The following is a 10,603-nucleotide window of genomic DNA, read 5'->3' on the forward strand; positions in this document are numbered from 1 at the left end:
GCAGCAGGAGATTGAGATCAGGCTCTGTTGAGTATTTAGAGGGGGGCTGCAGTGGGGGCTGAATGTAAAAGATTTGTTTACCTTAATGCAGAGAATGAATTAAGGTAAACCTTTCACCTTTACAACCACTTTATGTTTGTGTAGCACCCTAATGTTTAGGCAGGGTTGCTCTTAAGTTTACCTGCCAGGTATAGTTGCCTTGGCCAATTGATAGGCGATCAATTGATTCCACCTTAATTCTGGAGTTGCTGCACTTCTTTCTTCTGTCACTAGATGGCCGGGTATCTGGTGGCATTAGATAAGATAATGGCAATTCAAGGACAGATTAGGAATAGATAGGGGAACCCAGCCAATGGGCAGGCATTTTCTTGGGTCCCTTGGCCTGCTAGGAGAGCCTATTTATTTGGGTGAGGTTAGGTGATCGGGGGACCTGCGCCATCTGGACAGCTGTCTGGGTGGATGTGTGTTGTGCTGCCCCGGGCTGCTATGCCAGAGTCTGAGGCCTATCCCGGGGACATCTGGCTGCTAGGCTGTCTGAGGGCCTATCCAGAAGCAAGAGAGCAGCGTATTGTTGGGATTGCGGCTTGCGATCCAACCAGAAGTGGCGGTTCTGCCGGCCGGAGAACCTGATGTGGTCGGAGGTAGAAGGGAAGCTGTCGCCACTAAAGGACCAACCACCTTACTACCAGGGACCACAGTGAGTAGCTGAAGCATGTAGCGGAGCAGTATTCTCACCAACCGGAGACGGTGAAGAATTGGGAAACTTCAGCAGGTGTCAAGCCAGAGACCCAGCCAGTGGAGGTGGCAAAGTGAGAAGATTGAAAGAGCTCAGGAGATCCAGTGGCAGTGGATCAGCACTGGGAGACTGGGAGCTCAGTGGAGTGAAAATCTACAAGAATTGATTTCTAGAGGAAGTATAGAAGTTTGTTACTACTTGTGTTAGAAACGGTTATAAGACTGTTACCATAGGAGACGGCAATCCTACATATGCAGACATGGTTTCCTGCTGGGTGCCTTTTCCCTGCATGGTTGTCTACCTATAGAAATCTGAGTCTTCCAATTAACATCACAACTACTAAAGGGTGTCTTGGCCCTAAACCCTCTCTCCCACAGTTCTGTTCAAGAGAAAATAAATCTTTTTGCATTCAAGAAGTGTCTGGCGCCCATGAATTTACCTTGCATTACACCCACGATGCCTTGTAACCCACTCTACACAGAAGGATGTCAGCTGTCCCTAACTCTGGAGGTTCTTATGTCGGCTGTCCCTAACTCTGGAGGTTCTCATTAGACCAAAGGGGACCCTGGACATTGCTACATTTGCAAGATTTATTCAGTTTTTTTAATCATTTTTTTACTGGTTTGTTTTACAAATAAGCATGTAACACAGGTATATAGTATATCTTGGATTTTCAGAATAAAGCTTAATATACGTCAACGTGCCACATCCCAAATAATTGAATTCAAAACAGTAAAAAGTGCACAATCAGATTTTAAGGCACCACAAATTACACCAATGATAAAACAAATACATTTTATTGAAAATTATTTAAAAGGAACTTTTATGAAGCTATCTCATAACCACCTATTAAACACACAAGTCACAACATTTGTATTACAACTAATCAAACTTTGATCAGTTGTTACATCATGTGGGTCAATTTCTTCCTGAAGTTTCAGTAATTTATCTTTTTTTTTTTTTTTTTTTTTTTTAAAAGTAGATAAGATGAGCATAGCCAGTCAAACATGGAGCTAGAATATTTGGTAAAATGTATTTTTTCCTGACCATAACTAAGTAAGTAAGATAGAGGTGTGTGTATATGTGTGTGTGTATGTATGTATATATATATATATATATATATATATATATATATATATATATATATATATATATATATATATACACACACACACACATTGTATTTATACAGTATCTCACAAAGTGAGTATACCCCTCACATTTTTGTAAATATTTTATTATATCTTTTCACGTGACAACACTGAAGAAATGACACTTTGCTACAATGTAAAGTAGTGAGTGTACAGCTTGTACAACAATGTTAATTTGTTTCCCCTCAAAATAACTTAAAACACACCCATTAATGTCTAATCCGCTGTGGTCAAATTTGGTATAAATTGATGGCAAGGTGAATGCAGTATGTTATCAAAAAATACTGGAGAAACATTTTGCATTCATCAGCCAGGAAGCTGTGCACGGGATGTACTTGGACAGTCCAACATCACAATGATCCAAAACACAAGGCCAAGTCGACCCGTCATTGGCTACAGCAGAATAAAGTGAAGGTTCTGAAGTGGCCATCTCAGTCTCCTGACCTCAATATCATTGTGCCACTCTGGGGAGATCTCAAACTTGCAGTTCATGCAAGACAGCCCAGTAATTTGGAGGCTTTTTGCCAAGAGGAATGGGCAGCTTTACCATCTGAGAAGATAAAGAGCCTCGTCCACAAATACCACAAAAGACTTCAAGCTGTCATTGATGTTAAAGGGGGCAATACACGGTATTAAGTACTGGGGATGTAAACTTATAAACACAACTATAAATTTATGAGAGAGAGAGAGACTCAAAAGATTTTTTGTATATGGCCTGTGGAAGGGCCTGATTGCAACATTGGATCGAGTGCACTTCATAGTGCCCTCCCAGCTGAAGGAGGGTATAATTCGACCCATCTTGAAGAAACCCAACCTGGACCCCAAGGACCCACTCCACCGTCGTCCAATAACAGGCCTAAATGTACTCTCAAAGGTAATGGAAAAAGTAGTGGTACAACAGCTGCAACTGCATCTAGATACCCACAACCTACTTGACCCATTTCAATCGGGATTCCGGCCTGGACACGGGACAGAAACCGCATTGCTCAAAATATGGGACGACGCTCTCGAGGCCGCAGACGAAGGAGAATCTTGTCTTCTGGTTCTGTTGGACCTAAGCGCAGCTTTCGACACAGTAGACCACAAGCTTTTATTGACTCGGCTAGCTGAAGTAGCCAGAGTCGCAGAAGGCGATTTATCTTGGTTCTCCTCTTTTTTGGAAAACCGATCGCAAATAGTGAAGTTAGGACCTTTCACTTCTGAGAAATGCACATTATCGTGCGGAGTCCCTCAAGGATCCCCCCTGTCGCCGGTGTTATTCAACATCTATCTTCGCCCTCTTTTTGAGATTATTAGCAGTCAAAAACTGCTCTACCACTCATATGCAGACGACACGCAACTATATTTCCGCATTTGCAATAAAAAGGATCATCACCTCAATCTAGAGACATGCCTCTCTTTGATAGAGGACTGGATGACAAAGAGTTATCTTAAACTCAACGGAGAGAAAACAGAACTTCTCCTGTTTCACGCCAAGCGTATGAATCAACCTACAACAACTTGGACCCCCCCCGCCCATTCTGGGAAAAATCATCACCCCTAGCGCCAAAGTCAAAAGTCTCGGGGTCATCTTTGACTCTCACATGACATTGGACGCACAAATAGGGTCAGTAGTCAGCGGATCTCACCATCTGCTGCGCCTACTACGCAGACTTACTCCTTTTATTCCCAAGGAAGACCTAGCGGTCGTGGTGGGAGCAATTGTAAACTCAAGATTGGACTATGCAAATGCCCTTTACCTCGGACTCCCAAAGTACCAAATCGCTCGTCTGCAAGTCGTTCAAAATACGGCCGCTAGACTTGTGACTGGGAAAAAACCAAAGGAGACAGGAACAACAAGCGCCCAGAGGCGATTAAGTTTTCATGTGCTGCGCTATATAAGTTTTCATTCATTCATTCACCCTCAACACTTGTTCTATCTATCTGTATATGTATGTATATATAGATATATATTTAAACACTTTATGTTCCCTACATTACCTCTCTGCAGGAACTGGTGGCATAAGAATAAGATACTTTACTGCTATGTAATTAAGAGATTAGTGTTGTGCCGTATTATACTGACTTGATTTTTTGGTTGTATCCCACAGCTGGACATGGAGAATTGAGATTTGAAAACGTACGTGTGCCTAAGGAAAACCTACTCCTCGGCAGAGGCAGAGGATTTGAGATTGCACAGGGCAGGCTGGGTCCAGGGAGAATACATCACTGCATGAGACTTGTTGGACATGCAGAGCGGTGTCTAACTCTCATGAAGCAGAGGGTGAGTTTCGCTAGACGGTTACAAAGCCTGTCAACATTTTGGGCAAACCTAACAGTTTAAACAAAGCCTTCCTTTTGGTCAGTAAAGTCACCAATCATATCAAGTCTGGATATACTGAATATTTATTTTGACATGAGGTTTAACCTCTGATAAAGTATTTGTTTCACCAAATGCTTAGTATAAATTGCCCAAGTTTGTGACAGAATTATTTTAAAACCAAACAGACCTTTTGAGCTTACAGTACATGGATGCAAAAGGTGGTGTGTAAAACAATTGGAGCAAAGGCTGTGTAAGATACTATGGGGGTTATTTACGAAAAGACAAACCCACTTTGCTCTACAAGTGCACTTGGAAGTGCAGTCGCTGTAGATCTGAGGGGTAGATCTGAAATGAGGGGAAGCTCTGCTGATCTCATCCAATCATGTGCAAGCTAAAATGCTGTTTTTTATTTTCCTTGCATGTCCCCCTCAGATCTACAGCGACTGCACTTACAAGTGCACTTGCATTGCATTTGTAGTGCAAAGTGGATTTGCCTTTTCGTAAATAACCCCCTATATGTTTCTTCTATGATTCTCTTGGGACACTTGGCAAAATGTAAGAAAAATAGAACTGTGAGCGAACAAATCTGTTTCCCCTTTCGGATCATGAATATTATGTTTCTTAGGTTAAATCAAGAGTTGCTTTTGGAAAACCCTTAGCTGAACAAGGAACAATTCTTGCAGATATTGCGAAATCCAGAGCAGAAATTGAGCAGGCGAGGCTGCTGGTGCTAAAAGCTGCATATCTTATGGACACTGTTGGCAATAAGGTAGTATTCTGTATATTTATACTGCTTTTATAGTTTTTTTTTTTTTTTAAGTCACTTGTCCTTGTCAAACAAGCTACATACAATCAGAAAGAAGTAGTTGAACAGGAACTTATTGTGTCTCCAAAGTTGCTTTAGAGCCTCATTCCCAATTACACATCCCTATAGGAGTATATGAGTTGCATGTCTTATTAGGAACAACAGTTTGATGATAATATTAATGATACATTGGCGATATTTCCTCTTTACATATGCAAGATGAAGTAATTTTTTGGCCTTGATTCACAATTTAAAATCATTTAAATGTACAGTAAAATCATATTAAATGGTCAGGTCACTGAAAATGGACATTCTAGGTAGAGTCGGGTCAACCACATTGGCTTCAAATTAGTATTGGATGCTTCAACTGTAAGGTCTTCCTACAATGCTTCCCCTATTCCTGTCCACCTTTCTGTTTTCATTGTTATGTATAATATAATATGTAGTTACATGGAACATCTGAATGTAATGGTTCTATGTTGCTTTTTTTCAACATTTTTTTTCCCCTGTATTCCTTTTTGTCTAGGAAGCAGCTTTGGAAATTGCCTTGATCAAAATGGTAGCACCATCTATGGCCCAAATTGTAGTGGATCGAGCAATTCAGGTAAAGTCAGTCCATCCGTCTTTATGCAGCACACATCTATTTCTAGGCATGATCAATAGCTAAAATGGAAAGCAATGGAATTACTGCGCTGTCAAAATTATTCCAAACAAATACTAATGCTGCAACTTAAAATGTGAGATACACACAAAATGAACATAAATAAGAAAAAACAAGCTGCGCAAATATTATAAGTGTCGACCACTGAGTGGGCAATCAAAGATGAAGAAGGTCTCCAAAGAGAATGTAGAACCCAATCTTAGTGAAACTCAATGAAAAATTAGTCCTCAAATAAAATTGAGTCTCTGTGACAAAAATAAATGAAAAGTGATTCAAAGAGTAATCGTCTCTCTCAAGATGTGCTGCTCCTCTAGAGGAAACAAATGGTGTAAAAAACACCACGAAAGGTGACCAGATAGTAAAGAGGATCTTCCACCACAATGATTATCAGCTTCTTACCAGATGAGAAGATCCCAATTAGAGATCTTCTGTGAGCCTGTGGCTATAAACCCAGCCTCAAGGTTTGTCTGGCAAGGATGTCTTCACCCCAAATCTCTCGGATCCTCTGCAGCTCAGGACGATGTTGATCACACCCAAACAAGAGGAAAGGAAAAAAGGGCGCACATAGCGTAATCCAGTAATAAATTTAATAAAATATGAAAATTAAAAACACACTCACATTTGAGTAGATATAAAATCGCATATAAAAGTTCAGTAGCCGGCCGGCTAACGCAGCCTGTTCACTCCGGGACTCAGTGTAACGCAGTGGCGTCAGCACGCCGCTTTACCCCACGTCGTTTCGTCTTCGTAGACTTCGTCCCTTCGTACAGAACTTTTATACACGATTTTATATCTACTCAAATGTGAGTGTGTTTTTAATTTTCATATTTTATTGCATTCCCGTTCGTACGAATGTTATTTTCGTACGAAAATGTTAATTTTCGTACCCGCAGAATAATGTGTACATACGAAAAAATTAAAGCACCAAAATACGAAAACGTCGGGATTACGAATGAGCCGCATAACGAACAACCGCAAATACGAACGAACGATCCGACGAAAATACGACAAAACGAAAACGGCAAAAGAACAAAAATGACATCTATAACAAAAGACTTGCATTCTGTATTTTGTTTGAATCCTTGTTCTGTTCGTATTTTGATTTTCAGTCGTATGTTCATAGGACATCTAACAAAAGATTTTCATTCTGTATTTTGTTTGAATCCTTTTTCTGTTTGTATATTCATATGACATCTATAACAAAAGATTTTCATTCTGCATTTTGTTTGAATCCTTTTTCTGTTTGTATGTTCATATGACATCTTATAACAAAAGATTTGTATTCTGAATTCCTTTTTTCTGTTCGTAATTTGGTTTCAAATTACAGAATGCAAATCTTTTGTTATAAGATGTAATTTTCTTTTTTTTAATGGGCAGTGAGTGTAGTTAGTTATTGAAGCAGCTTCTCTTTTGTGCTGAGTACAGTAGTACAGTAAAGCCAAATAAACTTTTCTGTGGATTTTCGTCTGAAGGGAGATCAGTTGGCCAGACTTTTCGGTAAAACGATCGTTTTTATGTTTGTTGTTAAAAAAGTTTGACCAAGTGTATGGGGCTTAACAATAGTTAATATGGATGAGCCGCGTGTTGAAAGTGCCGCGAATCCCGCAATATATTTACGAAAGTACAAAATGACGAAAATTCACGAAAATTATTGTCTAACAAGTAACGAACATGAATTAAACAGAATAACGAACCATCCTGCATGTACGAAAATAAAACGGTAACCAAAATACGAAACGATTGGAATACGAAAAAATCGCGTCGTACGAAAAACGAACGGGAACGAACAGGAAAACGGGCGTCTTGCGAAAAACGAACTGGAACGAACCTACGGAACTATAAGAAACGGGAAAAAAAAACACAACAATTTTTTCTGTGCACATGTCTACAATATTTGCGCAGCTTGTTTTTTCTTATTTATGATCAATAGCTAGGCCAGCCCTACATGGGTAGGCATCTCAGAACAATGATCTTGGTCAAAGCTCTGACTATGCTTGCATCGTAGGGGCCTGTCATGACTTATATCCACAACCAGGCATTCTTTTTGTGGCATATATGCATCAAATGGTCTAGTTTTATGTGGAGAATAAAAAGTAAAGATTTCTGAAAGACCATGGACATTTCCAGTATGTTGGAAAATATTTGTGAACGATAAAGGGCACCTGAATTTCACAGATCTTATTATTGAACTCAAGTTATCTCTTATGTGGCCTGTGATGCTGACTTTTTTCTTCCTTTTAAGAATAAACATGGTATACTAACCTTGGCCCCAAACCTCTTCTTCTGGGGTCTACCACTGGCACTCTCAGCTCCTCCTCTTCACCGTGCACCACTATAGGGAGCTGCACCTTTTGGGGCGCAACCTGCAGGCTTGATCCCGAGCCAGGCTGTGTGCATCCATTGACACTAAAGGTGCTGCTTGGCAACGCCCACCTCACCTAACAACCCCCCCTCCCCACCCCTGCGCTCCCTCCTCACATGATTTGATTGACAGCAGCATAATCCTATGGCTCCCACTACTGCCTCTGTTCTGTGAATGCAGGAAAAAAGAGGAGAGCGCCACTACAGATGAGCACAGAGCTGGAACACGTGAGGGCACAAGTGAGTATTTAGGAGTAGGGGGAGAGGAGACACAAATACTAGGACATTTTTTTATCATAAAGTGGTTGTAAACCTCAGCCATGAAATATGAACAAAGCATATCTTTCTATAGTGTGTACTTCAATCAAGAGCGCTAAGTGTAATTTCTGTCTTCTGCCTCCTCCCTCTGCTATCTTCACAGGTCACTTCTGACAGGTTTTCCTAACACCAAGAGCTAAAAAGGTGACGGGAGGGAGCTCCATCACACAGCCTTTGAATGGCAGCCTCAGCTCTGTTCCTGTGTGTTTCGTGAAGGAGGATGTGCCCCTTCTCTCTAGTCAGCTATCGGCTCTCCTCACTGAGCTCTGCAGAATGTAACTTTAGCTCACCCCCCCCCCTACTTTCTGAAAGCTCAGACAAACTGTATATGGAGAAGAGAAGACTGTCTTGCCTTTACAATCACTTGAAGTCTGTTATCTGGCTTGCAAATATAAAGAGATGTATAGCTACTTGTTGTGAATAGCTTAAAGTCTAATTTTGGCTTGTTTAACTACCTGCCGTCCGCTCACAGTACATTTACTGCTAACGGGCAGCACAGCCATGCACCGCGACATATCCGTATGTGGTGTAGTTCCTGATTTAAAGACGTGTACAGGCTGTATACCTGCTGATGGCTGGCTGTGGCCAATCACAGCACAGATCTGTGTGTTTGTAAATGCTGGCTCTGACTGGATTTCTCCCTGCTGTTCATAAATGAAAGAAAGGAGAGAAACCCAGCCAGATCAGTGAGTAAAAGCAGTTCACTTGTTAGGCACACAATTAAAGTGTTTGTTAACCCCCCCCCCCAAAAAAAAATCCTGTTCCCTTAAAGCATGTTATACAGTATAGTGCTTGTGCTGTGTCATTTGGCCCCCTGTAACACCTGAAATACCTGGCTGATCCTGCCTGGCAATGCCCTCCCCTCTGTAAACTGACCACAGTGTATCCTGACTGCTGAACCCTGACACCGTGGTCAGTTTGTGTGCCTCCATCATCTGCAGCCCTGCTCTGTCCTTCTCTGTGCTCCTGTGTCCTCCTCCCCCCTCCCCTCACTGACTGTCAGCTCCATGTCCATACTGCTCTGCTCTCCACCCCATTACCCTCCTACTGCTCAAATTACGGTTAACATTACATTATCCTCTCTATGTATTCCTGTAATGTGCTCTGTTTCTATGCCTTATAAAAAATAATGCTGCTAAATACCTGTTTCAGAGCGCTGATCGGTGGTCACATGATCCGCCCCTTCTCTGTTCTCTCTCACATGACAGCTGCAGGGGGCGGGGCCTGTTCATGAAGGGGGTAAAACCTTCTGGAGGTCAAGTGGTTAAAGCTGGCTCTATGCTTCATAAGTTTAATAAATAAGTACAATGTATTCATGCCCTTGGTAGCAAACATCAGTTATTCTACATGGCAGCAGTTCAGTGTTTGAAGGCAGTTGTAATAAGCTAAATGAAAGATGATATGACTAATATTGCAGTAAGAAGAGTTTGTCCTGCAAGGGTGCATTCACATCACGATTTTATCATCCTACTTGTTCTCACAATTTTCGGTTTTAAATCGTCCAAATCTGTATGGCAAAACGTATCCATTCACTTCCATTCATTAATTTAGGTCCCCAAGTGCATCCGATTTGATCCGCATACGATTTGATACGATTTAAAATCGCATCAAAAAACGTGTTTGACCACGTTTTTTGGTCCTGATTTGAAATTGTATTAAAATCGTGTCCGATTTTGTATTAAAATCGTGTCCGATTTTTTTTGTTTACATTGTGGTCAATCTAAATCGTACTAAATCGGATGACTGTCCGATTTTCATACGATTTTGTCAGATACGATTCCATCCGATTTAACGGTCCGTTTATCGGATGTTAAAATCGTGATGTGAACCTAGCCTAAGTCCTGAGTAGGATTATAAATATATAAAATAATTTTGATTTGATGAGCCATTTGTTTATATATGTTTTATTTTATTCCTTAGGCTTTTGGTGCTGCAGGCCTCAGCAATGATTTCCCTCTGGCTCAGTTTCATGCCTGGGCAAGGGCATTACGGCTGGCAGATGGACCCGACGAAGTTCACCGACTGACAGTAGCTAAAATAGAAATGAGGCATTAAAACGTAATTGTTTTCTATGTCATATGAAGATCAGTTTGTTTATGTTCACTCCAATCTGTGATTGGTGAAATTATCACACTGTGATCAGTGATTGGATAATCACTACATGAGGAAAATGTCCTACTTTCAAACATTACAACTGGGTAGGTGGGTGTACATGAATGTTTGAGATTTGTTTAAAATAGATTTGCAATAAATCTATTTCTGAAATATT

At 40.9% G+C, this 10,603-nt stretch overlaps 1 protein-coding gene across 1 annotated transcript in view; it reads left to right on the forward strand.

Moving 5' to 3' along the window:
* The window catches only part of ACAD10 (acyl-CoA dehydrogenase family member 10), a 105,149-nt gene extending 94,546 nt beyond the window's left edge, over positions 1 to 10,603 (forward strand). Inside the window, exons 18-21 of the mRNA XM_040346455.1 lie at positions 3,978 to 4,150; positions 4,815 to 4,958; positions 5,521 to 5,598; positions 10,255 to 10,603. Of these exons, the coding sequence (XP_040202389.1) occupies positions 3,978 to 4,150; positions 4,815 to 4,958; positions 5,521 to 5,598; positions 10,255 to 10,389 (530 nt within the window). The 3' untranslated portion in view covers positions 10,390 to 10,603. The remainder of the gene's footprint in view (positions 1 to 3,977; positions 4,151 to 4,814; positions 4,959 to 5,520; positions 5,599 to 10,254) is intronic.

The sequence above is a fragment of the Rana temporaria genome, chromosome 1 (genome assembly GCF_905171775.1).
Source record: "Rana temporaria chromosome 1, aRanTem1.1, whole genome shotgun sequence".
Taxonomy (NCBI): domain Eukaryota; kingdom Metazoa; phylum Chordata; class Amphibia; order Anura; family Ranidae; genus Rana; species Rana temporaria.